At 34.2% G+C, this 19,625-nt stretch overlaps 1 protein-coding gene across 1 annotated transcript in view; it reads right to left on the reverse strand.

Moving 5' to 3' along the window:
- The window catches only part of HTR2C (5-hydroxytryptamine receptor 2C), a 206,535-nt gene that overhangs the window by 179,642 nt on the left and 7,268 nt on the right, over window positions 1-19,625 (reverse strand). The window contains exon 2 of the mRNA XM_066249877.1: window positions 18,802-19,115. Within this exon, the coding sequence (XP_066105974.1) occupies window positions 18,802-19,115 (314 nt within the window). The remainder of the gene's footprint in view (window positions 1-18,801; window positions 19,116-19,625) is intronic.

The following is a 19,625-nucleotide window of genomic DNA, read 5'->3' on the forward strand; positions in this document are numbered from 1 at the left end:
CTCTTATTGGGATTAATCAAATTGATTATAAAGATTTTAGGCACACAAAAACAAACGTGAAATATGACCCTGTTGTGTAAAATAATTTTTCTTTTCATCTCCCCATCATTAACAAGGGTACTATCCCCTCTTATCTGCAGAGAATATGTTCCAAGATCTCAGTGTATGCCTGAAACTGCGGATAGTAGTAAACTCTATATGTACTACATTTTTCCCCTATATATACATATCTTTTTACTTAAAGTAAGCACTTTACAACTTCTTTTTGTAATATATGAATTGCCAGCATCACAACTGTTGTGCTTTGGGTTCATATTAAGTAAAATAATGTTTCCTTGAACACAAACAGTGCAATACCTTTGTCTTTAGAGAAGACTTTCTCACTCCTCAGTTCTTGTCATGCTTACAAGAAAGAATTAAGGCTAGAGACAGGGTGCAACACTTAAGCAAAGCAAACATTTTATAAAACAAAGCTATACACTTAGCACAAGGCAAAAATGAGCAAACTCAGCTAGTCTGAGCACCCCATCTGTTGGCATCTTAGAAGTTATATAGTCTTAGCTTGAAGACTTTGTTTTCCTGTTATCTGGACTAATAAACAAGGTTTCAAGGTTCCCTTTTGTATTTTTTCTTGTAAATGTTAGGACACCTGGTTATCTTGTTTTGTCCAGTCTCAAGATTGTTGACTCCCTTAGTTAGTGAGTGAGATAAAACCCTCTTATTCCCCTTCTCCTTGTCCTGTCCTGATAACTGTCTATCCTGCCTAAGACCTTGACAGTTGACTTGATAACTGAGACAGTCACTAAGTGACTAACATGTGGGAAGTTTATAGGATGTGCATATGCTAGACAAAGCATATTCACATCCTGGACTTAACAAAGTGGGAAAGCATGAGATTTTATTACACTGCTCAGAATGGCACACAATTAAAAAACTATTAATTATTTATTTCTGGAAATTCCCATTTAATATTTTTGGACCACAGTTGACTGCAGGGAACTGAAACTGTATAATGTGAAACTGGATAAAGGGGACAATATTGCTTCTACCTCCACAATGATAATTTTAGACTTTGAGTAACTTTTTCAAAGTAGCTTCAGTAGGAAATTTAATTATAATATCTTAAGACAGAAGGAATCCTTAAAAATATGTAGTTCCACCTCCTAGTCAAAGCAGATTTTTTTTTGTATAACTTTCAGCAAGTGGGTGGTTTCTCTCTTTGAAAGAAAGTTTTTAATCAATAAAGGACACTTTTATTGAAGCCCAATCTGCCTCTTTACATACCTTTTATTATTTATTTTGCTTCCATTTTTTGGAACCATATGAACATAAAAATACTTCAACTGTTTGAACATGTATTATGCCCCTCTACCACTTCTTCTTAGTTCCATTTTCTAATCACATGGTGACAAAGGCACTGAAACCTGCACCTGTAAACTCAGTGTCTTGAGAGGGTGTTAATAGAGTCTGAAATACACAGAAATAAAATTACTTTGAACCAAGCCATGGTTTTAAGACTGTCTATCAACTAGGAGAGTGTGTAACACTAGTAAGTATGCAATAACTGTTAATGATTATTATCATTGTAGGATTTGAGAAATTACTGGTGTATATACAAAACTTTATTTTCTTAGTTGTGCTACTTTGTGTCTCTAGAGTTATATCAAGACTGGAAGCAAGAATTAGCATTTGATTTAAGTGTTCCAGAACATAGTTTGTTCCAAATTTTCATGGAACCGTGCTAGACATACCAGTCTAACTACTGTAGGTGGGAAAATGAGGCCCTTAATATCAGTGATCTAAGTGAAAATGGATATTAGCCTTTTATGGCCCTAAATCTAGTAAAATTGTGTGTTTCGGTTTTCTTCATTCCTAAAGTTTGTTTTTAAAAGGAAGCTCTTCCTGCATGTTGGTTGTGAAGATTAGATGAGGTAACAGACACAGAGTAAGTGCTGATGGGGACCAGAGTATGCCACCTCAAAATATACCATTATGGCAGAAGAGTTATTTTTAGATAAGCCAAATGAGAAACAACAGATATTAGAAAAGTTCTCTTTTTTCCCCCTTTCCATTTAAAGTCAGGGTACATATTTCCCTTTGTGAAGGTGTCTCTCCCTCAATACCAGGGAGAGAAAGATCACCCGTAATCTCTGGAGATACACATCACTCTTGAGACTACACAAGACTGAGCCTACATAACCAATCTTTATTTTCTATTAGTTTCCCTCATATATTTACCTCCCCTTAATTTACCACCCTTTGAAGCCCAAACCCCTTTTGCTTTTTCTTGTCACTCAACTATTTATTGCTTTTTGTGAAAAAATGGTATATAACCCCTTGGGCCTAAGTTTAGTTCCTTTGGGTCTTCACTTCTTTTTTATGAAGATCATGGTATATATAAGTAATAAACTTCCTTGTATTTTTCAAATTTAATTTGCAGTGTCCCAGCATTGAATTTAAGGGGGTAGAGGAAAGTTTTTGCTCACATACCTTGTTCAATTAAGATTAGCTATTATAATTATTGTTATTATCACCTTCCTTACTATCAGAGCTTGGCACTAAACAAGCATTTAATTAGCTGTGAGTTGTTATTATTTAACTGAGACAGTGCTGCCTATTATAGTGAAATGATCTTTGCAGGTAGAACTGGAGTGTTAACTAATATTACATTATAAATTTATTTTGTGAATTTATTAGAGAATTAAAGCAGTAATTAATTTGCATAAGTTGTACATCTCTAGGGAAAAAAGAGGTGAAATACAAAGAATGACCAGAGATATCAGACTCCCTGGACTATATTCTTAATATATGTCACTATAATTTTCTGTAAATATAGTGAGCTTCATTACTCATTTTTATACTTGGAATTAAAAATTACCTCAAAAAATTTTATCTGTGTAAAGAGTTTCAGTAAAATGATTATGTACATAGGAAGAGGTAAAGAAAACATTGGAAGACATTTGAACCAAAAAGTAAAGATTTACAGGTCTAAATGTAGAGGGTTAGGAAATCTCATGTATCTTATCATATAAATGGATTTACAAGGGGAAAAGAGGCCTTTATTTACTCATTTTAAAAATGCCAGAGACAGGGGTAAATGTTTGTTATACAAAAGTACACAAGACTGAGAAAGTCACTGCTTAGCTTTCCAGGGGGAGATTTTTTTGCATAGAGGGCTGAGGACAAGAATTAAGGCATTAGTAAAGAGACTCTAAATCAGCTCTATAGGATGTGCAAGCTTTGAGGAGACAATGATAAGTAAAAAAGGAAAAGAAAATAGAAAGCTGTTTTACAGAGGAATTTTGTGAAGGAGGCAAGGGAAAACATTGCTTTTCAAGGTTTAGCTAATAAAACAAGCCATCGTCATGGAGGTGAATGTTTCTAATTTTTGCAAGGAACATAAATACTATAAAGACTGGAGAGCCTGACCAGGTTGGTGGCACAGTGGATAGAGCATCAGCCTGAGATGCTCATCTGGCTTGAGTTTGGCCTCACCAGCTTGAGAATGGGGTCACTGGCTTGAGCAAGGGATAGTAGATATGACCCCATGGCCGCTGGCTTGAGCCTAAAGGTCACTGGTTTGAAGCCCAAGGTAACTGGTTTGAGCAAGGAGTCACTGGTTCTGCTGGAACCTCCCCCCCCCCCCCCCAGTAAAGGCACATATGAGAAAGTAACCAATGAACAACTAAGGTGCTGCAACACAGAATTGATGCTTTTCATCTCTCTCCTTTCCTGTCTGTCTGTCCCTGTCTGTCCGTCTCTCTCTCTCTCTCTCAAAAAAGAAATAAAAGGACTGGAGAAAATACAGCACCTTGCGATATCCTGAGAGATTACAGCTTTGGCAGTACCAGATGACAATACCCCAAATAGGTAAACAGCACTCTCATGGAAGGCACTCATGGTGTAATGGCAGAACATCAGCAGAGACCACAGTGCCTGGTGGAAGATTGTGGATGCCCAACAGACATGGCGGTACTCAACAGATGCCCAGCAAATGATGGTGGAAGATGATAAATGCACAATGGAAGATGATGATGACCAGTGGGAGAAGCTGGGTAACCAGCAGATACAGTGAATCATGGCAATTAATGGTGGATTCATACATGCTTGATGAAAGCCCAGAACAGTTGCAGTAGTGCATGTTGCAAATGGATTTATTTGGGATTGCATGAGAGACAACTCCTGTGGACTTCTAAAAAGTAGTTGGAAGGAAGGAATATATTATTTTATGGACTGAGGGGTTATTTTGTAAGATAACAACCTATTGACTTTAACATGTCAGTATCAATGTTGTCTCTTTTGTGCGCACAGCTGTGAGGCCTATCACAAATTTCAGTCCTTTTAAGGACAAGTAGGTAATATCAGTGAGTAAAACTTGTAAGTTGTAAAAAAACGGGAAGTGGTAGAAAAATAGCAAAGATGGAACTTGCACACTATTAAAAGGTTTCAATTTACAAAGTTTCAAAATCATTGGTTAGGTTGAACAAAATTCATCTGCAAACAGAAATCAAATAAATTGTTGCCAATTCTTGACCTCTGGTTTAGGGGAGAGCTAAGTATCAGTGTCACAGGGCTTAATAAATCATTTACATGGAAATGTACTATCACATTTATACAAATAAAAAATTGTTTAATTTTGAGAATGAACTTTAGGCACACAAATTTTGGAAATATTTCATATATATATGAGAAATTTGTTTTTGCTATTTGTTAAACAATTCAAAGAGATCAGAGAGATTTTATTTATCACATGTTTATCTTGGAAAACTAAAGTTTTCCAGAATATTTATGACAATCTGGAGTCCACTGAATGACTTTTGGTTTAATCCCTGAAAACTCCCAGGTTGACATTAAAAATGTGAAGGTGGATATATATTTAATAGATATATTCCGAAACCCTCTATATCAAATGTATTTCTGGAGCTTAGGTTGAACAATATTTATTCACTAAAAGAATAAAAGTAAATCTCCAGTAAAAGGAAGTTAGTTTAAAGAATTCTTCAAAAGAAATGAAGATAAAATCATAAAATGGAGAATGACTTAGCTTATAAACATATATTCCATTTTAATGGAATAATTAAATTACAAAGAACATTCACCATATATATAAAATGAAATAATCTTGTAAAACTCATAGGCAGCTAATTTAGCAGTTCTATGTTTTTAGTACAGTTATTTTTCTAAAAACTATTGCAAGTTACATGCACTATGAAACAGTGATTAAAAATGAGGTGACAGTGAGAGTTATGGGGTAAGAATATAAAGGCACTACAAGAAACTTTTTTTTCCCACAGAGACAGAGAGAGAGCCAGAGAGAGTGACAAATAGTGACAGACAGGAACAGAGAGAGACAAGAAGCATCAATCACCAGCGTTTTGTTGGGACACCCCAGCTGCCCATAGATTGCCTTCCCTTATGTACCTTGACCAGGGGGCTACAGCAGACCAAGTGACCCCTTGCTCAAACCAGCGGTCTTGGGTCCAAGCTGGCGAGCTGTGCATCAAACCAGATGAGCCAGCGCTCAAGCTGGCGACCTTGGGGTCTCAAACCTGGGTCCTGCGCATCCCAGTCCGACGCTCCATCCACTGCACCAACGCCCAGTCAGGCAAGAAACTTTTAAAGGTGAAGATATGTTGATTATCTCAATCGTGGTGATGGTTTCATTGGTGTTTACATATATCAATTTGTAATTTTGAATGTGTGTGATTTGTTGTATGTCAATTATACAATAAAAAGAAGCAAAGGGAAAAAAAGCATGAGGGCTTTGGTATTATTTTTTGGCCTGTGTTTAAAAATTGTTACCACTGATAAGTTCTGAAGCCTTAGGCATATATTACTTAAGTTCTTTATTTTTTTTATTTTTTTGTATTTTTCTGAAGCTGGAAATGGGGAGAGACAGTCAGACAGACTCCCGCGCGGCTGACCGGGATTCACCTGGCACGCCCACCAGGGGCGATGCTCTGCCCACCAGGGGGGATGCTCTGCCCCTCCGGGAGTCGCTCTGTTGCGACCAGAGCCACTCCAGTGCCTGGGGCAGAGGCCAAGGAGCCATTCCCAGCGCCCCCCGCCATCTTTGCTCCAATGGAGCCTTGGCTACGGGAGGGGAAAAGAGAGACAGAGAGGAAGGAGAGGGGGAGGGGTGGAGAAGCAGATGGGCGCTTATCCTGTGTGCTCTGGCCGGGAATCGAACCCGGGTCTTCTGCACGCCAGGCCAACGTTCTACCACTGAGCCAACCGGCCATGGCCTACTTAAGTTCTTTAAACATTAGTTTCTTCCTCTCAAAATATGAAAAAAATATATGTATTATAATATGAGGATTAAATGAGTTAATACATGCAAAATTATTCAGAGAATATTTGAAAAAATTATATTCTCAATAATATATATATATTATGAATGTGATGATGAAATGCAGTGACTATAGTCTAGTGTCTTATGAAGATACTTGTCAATAAGTTTTGTTCTCTCTGCTTTCAGTCCTCAATTTTTTTCCAAATTCCCATTAACATACTTAAATTGTTGGTTAATATCTTTTATACATAGTCTATCCTATGATATATTTTGGTAACAACTAATTCTGTTATAATTTTCACAGAAGTTTTAGCTACCAGACTTATTTTGGCTTACTAGATTTCTTGACCAAGGGAACAGAGGAAAAAGCTCATACACTTACCTTCTCAAAGCATCCACATTGAGCATTTAAGTAATTATTAAAATTAATTCTACTTTAGAAAGATAAGCAATATATTATAAAGAATTTAAAATATCGTAAAAAGAATTATTTGATATTTACTTGCTTTCATCTATTAATATAATTGTATATAATTTGCATGGGTTTTGATTTCTGAAATTATTTCCTTAAATAAAGATAAAAGTCACTAAATTAGATAATGTATTTCCTTAAAAAATAATCTAGAATGCACTTTTATGCACAGGTGATTGACATGTATAGATTGCATGCCAGTTGTGAAGGGAGGAATTTTTCTTCTCCACCTTCCCCAAAGTCCTCTAGATTCCTAGTTTGGTTCATGACTTGAAAATTAATTATATATGTATTGTTTTCTGGAAAGAAATCATGGCTATCAAAAAGAAGACTTGAATTGGTTGAATTTTATTGTGGTAAATTAAATGATGTATGTGAAAGCATCATGAGGGCTCAGTGGGAGGTAATGTGTGAGAATGACTGTATAGAGAATGAAAACTTTAAGAATGGATTTCCTGTACTTACATAAATCAATCCAATGTCATTGAAAGACAAATCAATCTCAGTAGGTATCCCCAAATATTGGAAGGAAAATATTAACAAAACAAAACAAAAACTATAAAAACTAGTCTGGAAGATTCTTGAGAAACACTAATTACAAACTGATACAGAAAGTTTTAATAATAATAATATTTTGTAATTTAAATATACAAAGCTATGTAGATTGGCAAGCATATGGTTTAATTGTTTTTTGATTATTGTCCTTTGTTTATGATGGGGAAAAGCATTTTCTTTCACTCATTGACTTGTCCTTCTTACTCCAAATGTTTCTGTGCTTCATGAATAACAGTTTCCAAAAATGAGGAAACTATCTGCTACTGTTTTGCCTCTACCTTGCCAATTAGATTGTAAATTCAATAAAGCAGTGAGTGATCAAAACTAATGAATGAGGCCTGACCTGTGGTGGCGCAGTGGATAAAGCGTCGACCTGGAAATGCTGAGGTTGCCGGTTCGAAACCCTGGGCTTGCCTGGTCAAGGCACATATGGGAGTTGATGCTTCCAGCTCCTCCCCCCTTCTCTCTCTCTGTCTCTCCTCTCTCTCTCTCTCTGGCTCTCCCTCTCCTCTCTAAAATGAATAAATTAAAAAAATTTTAAAAACTGATGAATGAATGATGTCAAATTCATTCCCACTGAATATGAGTAACTAGTAAAAAGGTAGACTGAGGAGATCTATTAGTGAGGAATTAAAGTGGTGATTTCCAATGCTCAGTAAAGTGTGCTGAGAAGTTGTTACTCCATGCAATGAGAGAGGGAGAGAGGGATTTGATGCTAGAACAAGCAAGGTGTCAGACAGCATTGCTCTATTTAATTAGCAATGAATTTGTATAAAAAACTAAAAAACAGAAATAACTCAAGGAGTTGAGAGTGATAAATTGATGATTATTAGTCTGAGAAGCCCTGTGTCAAGTTAAATATGACTTACACATTGGTTAGTGAAGCAAACCAAGGGCAAGGATTAAAGGACAAGGATTTAAACCCTTAAGATCTATATTTAGATTAAATTGGGAAACCAAATTTTCTTCATTTAATATTTTAAATGATGCACTTTATATGGCAAAGCAGTTAAACTTACCATTTTTATATATATGCATACATATTTTAATTTTAAATATATATGGAGTTTAAATATTATAATGTATTACTATCAGGGAAACCACCAAATTAGAAGAAAAAATGTATCCTGACCTTGACTCTGATCACAATAATATGCAAATATATTAACAGACTTATCAAATAGAAGCTGCTAAAAAATGAATTTCTGAAATAGAAAAATATTCATTTTTCAAGAGGATAAAAAGATAGGAGTCAAGACAACTAATCTAAAAGGTGTGACATACTACTGCTTAAACATTAACATTATAAAACAAAGAAAAATTTAACTTGAAATGTAGGTACCAAGAAGTTGGGAATTGATTTCTTCAAATTTGGAGATGGCAAATATCAATAAACCTGAGGATGAGTACAGACAGTCCCCAGGTTACAAAGGAAGTAGGTTCTCTAGGTTTGTTCATAAGTTGAATCTGTATGTAAGTTGGAACAGGTACACTTACCTATTGAATGCAACTTAAATAGATGTTTGTCTTGACATAATATTTATTTTTACCTTTCTGTGCTCATAAATCTTAAACATTTTAAAATAAAACTTTAAACAATCTTGGATGATTCAGAAGATGATGAACTTGTTGGAGAGGATGGGACTGGTATTAGAGAGTCAAGGTTTGATTCTGTTACTCTGGTCAGGTTCTTGAAGTAGGCATCAAAAGAGGTTAGTACAGAGCTTTTTTTTTTTTTTTTTTTTTTTTTTTTTTTTTTTTTTTTTTTGTCATCATGAATAGCCCTGTAACATCTCAGGCTTTCGGTGACTGGTGAACCTCTCTTTATCCAGATCTTGCTCCTCTAACTTTGCCATTCTTGCTTCAGTGAGACAAAAAAGCATCAGCTAACTTTCAAAGAAAATATTTTTGGTTCTGGAGTTTCTAGGTCCCTGTTTTCTTCCCTAGATGCTATCATCTTCTGCGTTAGTTTCATAAGGTCTTCATTGGTTAGTTCTTTGCCATGGGAATAGAGTAACTCTGTGACATAATTTTCACTGATGTCTAACTGCAGTTGATAACTAATAGCCCTTATGGTGTTCCGTCAGTAAATATGAGTTCTACATAAATCGGATGTTTGTAACTCGGAGATTTACTGTATTTTTAATTCTTACCATTGAAAAATAAAGACTATAGTTTTTTAAAAAAGCAATTCTTTTTGTTTGTACAAGAACATAGGAGAAAATTTGGAAGATTATATGAATGTAAAAAATTATTCATCTTATTGACCAGGCGGTGGTGCAGTGGATAGAGCATCGGACTGGGATGCCGAGGACCCAGGTTCGAGACCCCAAGGTCACCAGCCTGAGTGCAGGCTCATCTGGTTTGAGCAAAAAGCTCACCAGCTTGGAACCAAGGTCGCTTGAACAAGGGGTTACTCAGTCTGCTGAAGGCCCGTGATCAAGGCACATATGAGAAAGCAATCAATGAACAACTAAGGTGTCGCAATGCACAACAAAAAACTAATGATTGATGCTTCTCATCTCTCTGTTCCTGTCTGTCCCTGTCTATCCCTCTCTCTGACTCTCTCTCTGTCTCTGTAAAAAAAAATATTCATCTTGGCTTGCTATTATGGTTCTATATATCTAGGATCAAAGTGTCCATGTCAGGCAAAAGAGTAGAGATAGTTTAAATAGAAGAGTAAATAAATATTTGTCCACTTTTGTAGAATTTTTATATGAGTCAGTAAATTGAAACATCTGTGTTTGAATGTAATATTCACCTGTGTCAGTATTGATCTTGATTTGAATCTTTTCTTTTTTATATTTTTAATTTAATTTTTAACTGAGCATTAATTTGTTCTAATAATTCATTGTTTCTTCTGTTTCAGTCTGGCTGTGTACAATGAAGAAAAGTTTATATATTTGAAAATGGCAGAAAACTATTTTGAGAGACCTAGTAAGGACTTAAGGCAATTTAATACCAAAACACATTTAAGTGTAACATTCATGATCATTGTTAACTTTTGTTTTTTCTGCAGTTATTGAATGGTGATTTTTAATTACTCAAATACACTGGGATATCATAATATCTTGATCCCTGAACTGAATAATAATCAATTTTGCACACTGATTTGAATAAATTGTTATAATTTCATTATGTATGAGTTTATTCACTATTATTAAAACCTTGTGTAGCAAATATATTTGCAAGAAAAAGAGGAGTGGGATCACATAATACTTGGCTAGACAAATGTTTATTATTTTTGTGTGTGCTTTTCTGTGTATTTGTATGTGTTTTCTAAGGTTTTAGTTCTCTTGACTTTACAGTGTTGGCAACATTCATCTGCTAATTTGCAGGAATCTTGTCAGGCTGGCAGGAAATAGGGAGAATAAAGACAAATGGTTTCTTAATACATGTTAATGGAAATATTGAGGCTGTATATTATTTACTGGTAAATAATAAAATTATGACTATTAATTGAAATTATAGACTATAAAATCATTCTGTGGGAAAAAATTTAACTAGACAAATTTTAACTATTTGACATCAATACATTGATGATTTTAAGCAGATGGGAAAAACAAATTTCTGTTAGTGAATATAAATATTGAGAATTTTCTCTTTTATAGGTGTTTTTTTTTTTTGAGTGTCATCACCATTGACTGTCAAGTGAGTTTGTAGGCAGACAGTGTCTTATGCACCTGAACAGAGAATTTACAAATGAAAGACTAGACCTTAGCGTTTGAGGATTCTCTAGTTTTGCTTTGTTTGTTATATTTTTGAAGATTATGAGTTATAGTTAAAATGGTCTCTAAAATTAAAATTGTAATAAAAATATCTAAGATATGATTGAAATATAAACTTGAAGTTAGTGGCACTGAAGCAATCTAACAACTTTTGCAATATTATTTAGAGAAAATATAATTTTTAGTTCATGATCTAATTGAAACTTGTGTTAATTTATAATAGAATGATTTCAAGAACAATTCAGTCCAATTAATTTTAGTTTTCTATGACCTTAGGGGTTAACATGGTCCTCACTGAAGTATGTTATTTCTAAAGTAGTAAGAAGTATGACATACTAAGTTCTACAGATATTATAAATCAATGGTTTCTCACATACTGCTGATGGGTTGTAACTTGGCATAATTACTATGGAAAAAATTTAGCATTATCTTAGTTGGACTTTTGTACACTTAATAAATGAGCAATTTCACTCTAGCTATTTACCCAAAAAGAAATTAAGTAAATGTGTATCAGAAAACACTTAGCAGCACTTTTATTGATAGTAAAAACCTGGAAACAATACAGATGCCCCTTAATAAGAGTTTAAATAAACTGCCACATAATCAAAGAAAATTGAATATCAATGAAAATGAATGAACTAAGCTACATGTAACACATAGATGAATCCTATTATGATAATAATAGGTGAAAGAAGCAGTATCAGAAGTTACAGGACTTCTTCCTGGGAGAAGTGTCTGTTCATGTCCTCTTCCCATTTTTTTATTGGATTGTTTGTTTGTTTGTTGTTGAGTTTTATGAGTTCTTTGTATATTTTGGATATTAGGCCCTTATCTGAGCTGTTGTTTGAAAATATCATTTCCCATTTAGTTGACTTTCTGTTTATTTTGTTATCAGTTTCTCTTGCTGAGCAACAGATATATGAAAAGATGCTTATCTTCTTTAGTTATTAGAGAAATGCAAATCAAAACTGCAATGAGATACCACCTCACACCTGTTAGATTAGCTATTATTAATAAGACAGGAAATAGCAAATGTTGGAGAGGCTGTGGAGAAAAAGGAACCCTCATACACTGTTGGTGGGAATGTAAAGCAGTACAACCATTATGGAAGAAAGTATGGTGGTTCCTCAAAAAACTGAAAATAGAACTAGCTTATGACCCAGCAATCCCTCTACTGGGTATATACCCCCAAAACTCAGAGACATTGATACGTAAAGACACATGCAGCCCCATGTTCATTGCAGCATTGTTCACAGTGGCCAGGACATGGAAACAACCAAAAAGCACGTCAATAGATGACTGGATAAAGAAGATGTGGCACATATACACTATGGAATACTACTCAGCCATAAGAAATGATGACATCGGATCATTTACAGCAAAATGGTGGGATCTTGATAACATTATATGAAGTGAAATAAGTAAATCAGAAAAAAACAGGAACTGCATTATTCCATACATAGGTGGAACTTAAAAGTGAGACTAAGAGACATTGATAAGAGTGTGGTGGTTATGGGGGGAGGGGGGAGAGGGAGAGGGAAAGGGGGAGGGGGAGGGGCACAGAGAAAACTAGATAGAAGATGACAGAGGACAATCTGACTTTGGGTGATGGGTATGCAACATAATTGAAAGACAAGATAACCTGGAGTTGTTATCTTTGAATATATGTATCCTGATTTATTGATGTCGCCCCATTAAAAAAATAAAATTATATAAAAAAAGAAGTTACAGGATACAATTTTATAAAATTAAAAAAGAAGCAAGACTAACCAAAATATTTTTTCAGACAATATACACATGAAATGGTTTCTCTTTAAGGCAGTGAAAGAATAAATATAAAATCCAAAATAATGGCTAATCTAAAGGAGACAAAACAACAGAATAGGGAAGGGCACATTAAAGTTTTCCCATCAGCCCTGCGTTGGTGTAATGGATAAAGCATCAACCTGGAATGCTGAGGTCATTGGTTGGAAACCCCAGGCTTGCTCAGTCAAGGCACATAGGAGAAGCAAAAAATATGAGTTGATGCTTCCTGTTCCTCCCCCCTTTCTCTTTCTCTCTCTCCTCTCTCTATTATTTCAGATTATATAAATAAAATCTTTTAAGTGGAGCAAGTTTGAGTTGACACTTCTCACTCTCCCCCTGTGAAATCAATAAACAAAATATTTTTAAAATCTTGCCCATTAAATAAATGTAAAATTTAAAAAAAAATAGTAACAATTTTGTATATAGATATCCACTTCCTGTTTCATATCTTAACTACTATACATATGTTATTATATACATTTATAGAAGGGTCACAATTTTGAGAGATGAGGAGTTCCAGGTTTAAGTGTGGATAAGTCTAGAATGCTTCACAACCTATATATGACTATTTATACATTTTTAAATTAAACTTTATTTTGATATAACTTTACTGTACTTCCACATGCTTTTACTTGTAAGAAATAATGCATGGAGATGATGAATGCCCTTTACCCAGTTTTCTCCAATGGTAACATCTTGCAAAACTATATTGATATTGGTGTAATTAAGATGTAGACCATTTTCACCACTGTATAAATTCCTCTTCTTCTGCTTTTATAACCACATCCACTTCCCTCATCTGGAACCCTGATATTAAACCTTGAAAATCATTCATTTGTTAATTACTTCTATAATGTTTTTCAGGTTAAGAATGCTATATAAATGAAAGAATACAGCATATGATTTTTTGGGATTGGCATTTTTTACTCAGAATAATTCTCTGGAGAATCATCTAAGGTGTTCTGTGAATCAACAGTCATTCCTTTCCGTAGCTGAGTAGTACTCCATGGTAGGGGTGTACCACAATTTGTTTAGTCATTTACCCACTGAATGTGGTTTCTTTCAGGGGGCTATTATAAAAGAAACTGTTATAAACACCAGTGTACAGGTTTTTTTGTGAGGACACACCTAGAAGGCAGCCATCTGCAAACCAAGAAGATAGCTATGACACCAAAAGCCTAGGCAAAAAAAGTGAACTATATCAAAGTAACCAAAAAGATTTTATGCAGCTCAGGAATCCATCAACAAAGCAAAAATGCTAAGGGAGAAAATATTTGCAAACTATATATCTTGATAAAGGATTAGTCCCCAAAATACATAAGGGATTCCTGCAACTCAATTTTTTAAAAACTGATCTCTTCATTTAACAATGGGCAATGCACTTGAATTAATATTTCTCCAAAGATAGTATACAAATAACCGATAAACATACAGAAAGGTGTTTGGCATCACTACTGAGCATAGAAATGTACATCAAAACTACAATGAGATATCACTTTACACCTTACCTTTCAAGGTGGATATCATCAATAAATCAACAAAGTGTAGTGGCATGGATATGGAAAAAAGGGCACCTTTGTATTCTATGGGTGGAAAAAGGTTGGTGAAGCTGGTATAGAAAACAGTATCAGTCATTTTAAAAAATTAAAAATAGAACTATCTTATAATCCAACAATCTCACTTCCGGATATTTATTCAAGAGAACTGAAATACAAATCTTGAGATATAAGCATTCCTATGTTCCTTGCAGCACTATTCACAATATCCAAAATGTAGAAACTACCTAAATATCCATTGACACATGAATAGAGGAAGAAAATATAATACACAGTATATATAAATATATACTGTATATTATATATTATATATAGTCATGAAATAAATAATTTCATTTAATAGGGTATAATACAGTATAAACACATATACTGAGTATTAAAAATCTCCTAGTAGACCCTGGCCGGTTGGCTCAGTGGTAGAGCGTCGGCCTGGTGTGCAGGGGTCCCAGGTTCGATTCCCGGCCAGGGCACACAGTAGGGGCGCCCATCTGCTTCTCCCCCTCTCCTTCCTCTCTGTCTCTCTCTTCCCCTCCCGCAGCGAGGCTCCATTGGAGCAAAGATGGCCCGGGCGCTGGGGATGGCTCCTTGGCCTCTGCCCCAGGCGCTAGAGTGGCTCTGGTCACGACAGAGCGATGCCCCAGAGGGGCAGAGCATCGCCCCCTGGTGGGCAGAGTGTCACCTCTGGTGGGCGTGCCGGGTGGATCCCTGTCGGGAGTCTGTCTGACTGTCTCTCCCGGTTTCCAGCTTCGGAAAAATAAAAAATAAAATAAATAAATAAATAAAATAAAAAAAAAAATCTCCTAGTAGTAGGATGTATCTACATAAATGTATCCTCTCATGTTCTTTAGTTTTGCTTTATAGGGGTATTATTGAGTTTTTGGGGATATAGATATTGTTTGCTATATTTTTGTTGTTAATTTTGATTTTTATTACAAGCATATTTTTATTGTTATAAAATATCATCCTTCTTTTTCTTTCTTAATGTTTTTTTCTCCTGAAATTTACTATGTCACACATCAAGATCACAATTACTCTTTTCTTATTGTTTCTATTTTCTTGATGTATCTTTGTTTATTCCTTTATTTTTAGCCATTATGAATCACTGAGTTTTAAGTGTTATTTTCATATAAAGAATATAGTTAGATCTTTTTTTGTAAGCCAAATTCAAAATATTTTATTTTTCTACCTCTGTTTATATTTTGCTTATCAGTTTATTGTGTTCATAAGACTCTACATATGAGTGAGATCATGTGATATTTGTCTTTCTCTGCCTGGCTTATTTTACTTAGCATAAAAGTGAGTTAGGTTCACTCAAGTTAATTGCTATTACTGATATTGCTATTACTGTTTTCAACTCTGTCATATTACATCATGGTATAATGTTGAGAACATTGTTTTTTAGTGTGTATTTCTTCCTCTATTTAATTTTTTCCCCCTCTGCTGTAATTAAATATCTGTTGATTTTAGGAAGGCTTAAAATTTTACACTCCTGGTAACTTTATATCATATTTTATTAATATAATTTGTAATACTTTTAGACCTTTGTTTTCTTATTAAATTAATTATATTTGATTTTTCAAGTTTTTTGTAACATTTAAATCCACCTTTTAATTATAAAAATCAATAAAATTATTCTACTTTCTGCTTATTTTTTTCTCTTATCTCAATTTTTAATTGCATTATTTCTAATGTGATAGAGTATATAACAAAGTATATATATCATATAACAGTAGTCTTCTGTCTTTATGCCACTTTCATTTTTGTCTTAGCTTTAAAATTAAATACATGCAAATGCTTGTTTAAGGAAATTTAATTTGGTTTCAGGTATTTTGTTATATTTTTTTTCTTGACTATATTTTTATTGATGGAAATATTTCAAATGCCTTTTTAAATTCTCATGTTCTGCTTTATTTTTTTATTTTGATGACTTTTTATTTACTCATTCAGTAAAAAGTCAGCACTGACTACTGTCATTTTTTATTTTTAAAATAAGTTTATTATTGTAGTTTGTTATAGATTAAGATTGGTTTCATCCTTGAATTTGTATGAACATGGCTGCAGTTTGTGGGTGGTTCTAAGCTCAATCGTACCATCTTCCCATATGACAAGTATGGATTTTCTACTGGAGGGCTTTTGGGGTACAGTGGGAACTGTAGTGGGAAGGGTTGATGAATACTTACATGTTGACATTTCTTTGGTCTTGTAAAGTGATAACTTTTCCCTCTTGCTTCTCTTTTTCCCTTTGTTGTGCATTTTTAAAAATATTAAACTCTCTATTTTTTTTTTACCCTTTTATATCTCCAAGGAGTTATTTTTCCACGACTGCCTTCTTGAGTCCTATGTACATTTTTATGTCACTTCCCTCATGGCTGTGCTTGCAGAAAAACTTGAAAATTTTCATACTTGAGGTTGAAGGAAATCAAAGTTTTGCACCCTCAAAACTGCTTTTTGGTTGTTAAGAAACAAATGACTCAGAAAAAAACTTTGCCCCTCCACCCTTTTCTGCCTAAAAGAAGTAAAGTCTTGTTTCAGGATGGAAATCTTAGAATGATCCCTTAGCCGAATTTGAATTGAGTATGGTGGATGAGAGGGTTCAAAGAAGAACCTGGTAGCTAGATCACCCCTCGTGTCCCCCTGAAACAACACTTTGATTGCCATGTATGTTCTTCCTCAACTACTGGTAAACTGCCCATTCTCACTTTTGAAATATAAGATCCCATTGCTTTCTTTTTCTCCTTTGTATGAAAGACATATATATCCAATTTTGCCTCATTATTTTGAAATTTTCATGCATATGTGAATTCCCGGTGCACATATATTAAAGATTTTATTTTCTCTTGTTTATCACTCTGTTTATTTGATTAGCCCAACTAGAAAAACTTAGATAGTAGAAAGGAAATTATTTTGTTTTAGCCCTCACAGTGTAAATTTTCTCTTTTGCAGTGATTTTGTATCAATCTTAATCTTTATACTATCTTCCCTCTTCTTTCATGCAGTGTTTCCTGGGCTGCCCTTCATCTACACAGCAGCATATGCTGGGAGCCTAATAGATAGATAGTTCATTGTGATCTCCTGCTTATTTTTCTGCTTACAGATATTTTGTAATTTGATTATTTCCCAAATTTGGTGATGGTATTGTGTACTTTTATCTCTTCTTGCTCTTTCTTATGGGATAAAGAGATGGATGTGTTACAAGATTTGGCTATAAGTTAATGCCATGCTTTTTGATCACCTATATATATTTTTAAGGCACAAACTGGTAAAATGAAGCAGACAATAAAAGACAAAGTATACCTTCTAAAGCACATCGGTTTTAGTAAGCTTTTCTTCAGTAGTTTTGGAGTCATAGAGTGGTACAATGCTCACTGAGCTGGTAAAATATTTACGCTTTGAGGTTAATGCATCACTGAAGATAAGAAAAGCAGATTTTTTTTTAGAATACCATTTATAAAATGTTTATTTACATAATCCATTATCCCTCTGTATTTAGAACAGAATAAATATTTTTTTAAGTTTCATGAGAAATTATTTTTAGGATTTGAGAACTAGGTCCACTTTCAGTATCATTCCTTCCAGTTCAATTCCATTAGACACTCTGGAGAACAGGGAGTGAGATAAGCATATCAGCAATTCAATCCAAACTGAGTTCTCCAATTGCTTAGTAAAAATTTTTTTTTGTAGTTTGTAGAAGACGTTTTACTTGGTCATTATAAATATTAAATAGAAACAAAATCTAAGTTAAAACAAATAGGACATAGAGATGGCACAAAATTAAAAAAAAATAAAACCGCTGTAAAAATCAATATATCAAAACTTTCATTGTCTGATTTTTTATTGCAATAATGTGATCTTGAATTTATATATTACTAATTAATTTGTTATCACCTGTCTCCTTGTAAAAACATAGACTGTAGATTTTACAAAGAATAGTTGTTATTGAGAGCTTATTATGTGCCAGTCACTTTGTTTGGCAACACTTAAAAGGTTACTTAAAATATATTTATTAAAAATGATGAACCTCTTTTACCTTCTTGTATAAGAGATAGTACTAGGTATATATACTTCCCAGAGCATAGGGATAAGGGCATATTTCCACCATTCTTCCATTGCGAGGCAACGGTTATTGTTCACAGATGACACTGAGAAATAATAGACTAGTTATGTATAATCATACTATATTATAAAATGTCTGTTTTGCATTTTGAAGACTGCTACTGATTTATTTAATAAATATCACACACACATTTATTTCCTTCTGCCACACAATTTGCTTTCTTCTTCATTTTCCAAATGATACAAGCAAAATAATTACCTTTATGAGTGTTTACTGTGATACTTGACACAAATTCAGAACATAGTCTGAGACTGAAAAAATAATAAAATTGTACTTACCATAAAGGATTGCAAGCAGAGACAGTGGCATGACAAGTAGTCCCACTAGCATGTCAGCAATGGCTAGGGACATTAAGAAGTAATTGGTGGCATTGTGCAGTTTCTTTTCCATGCTTACTGCCATGATAACGAGAATGTTGCCACCTATTGTCAAGATTATTATTACGACGATTGAAATTGCTGGCCAGTTTTGTACCCCGTCTGGGAATTTGAAGCGTCCACCATCGGAGGTATTGAAAATGTCAGTTACTATGGCTCTAACTGGGCTTATAGAAATATCGCATTGCCAAACCAAGAGGCCAATTAGGTGCACACTGAAAATAAAGAAAAAAAATAATGAGGTTCATATTATATAGGGTGGGTTTAAATTAGGTTTACAGTTGTGAGTATGGAAAACACAGAGTTTATTCTTGTATAATTATTTATTATTGTATTGTTTTCCATACGAACAACACAATGCATCACTCACACAAAACAATTTATTTTCTTTCAGAAATCATCATCACTACCATTATCATCATTTTTACTCTTTTAATTAAACCTCACTATAATTTTATATACACAAAATACTCTTTATTGTGTGCTTATTATGAGTTAGGCACATAGCTTACTGAAATATATATCCATAATCTCATTTGACTGTATACAATAACCTCATGAGGTCAATACTAATTTAGATCCATTTTGTAAATGAAGACCCTGAGGTTCAGAGAGGTTATGTAACTTTCTCAAGGCAGTACAATCAGTAAGTGGCAGGGGAGGGATACATATTCAGGTCTCACTGATTTCAAAGCCTGTATTTTAAACTTTTACTTTATGCAAGT

The sequence above is a fragment of the Saccopteryx bilineata genome, chromosome X (assembly GCF_036850765.1).
Source record: "Saccopteryx bilineata isolate mSacBil1 chromosome X, mSacBil1_pri_phased_curated, whole genome shotgun sequence".
Taxonomy (NCBI): domain Eukaryota; kingdom Metazoa; phylum Chordata; class Mammalia; order Chiroptera; family Emballonuridae; genus Saccopteryx; species Saccopteryx bilineata.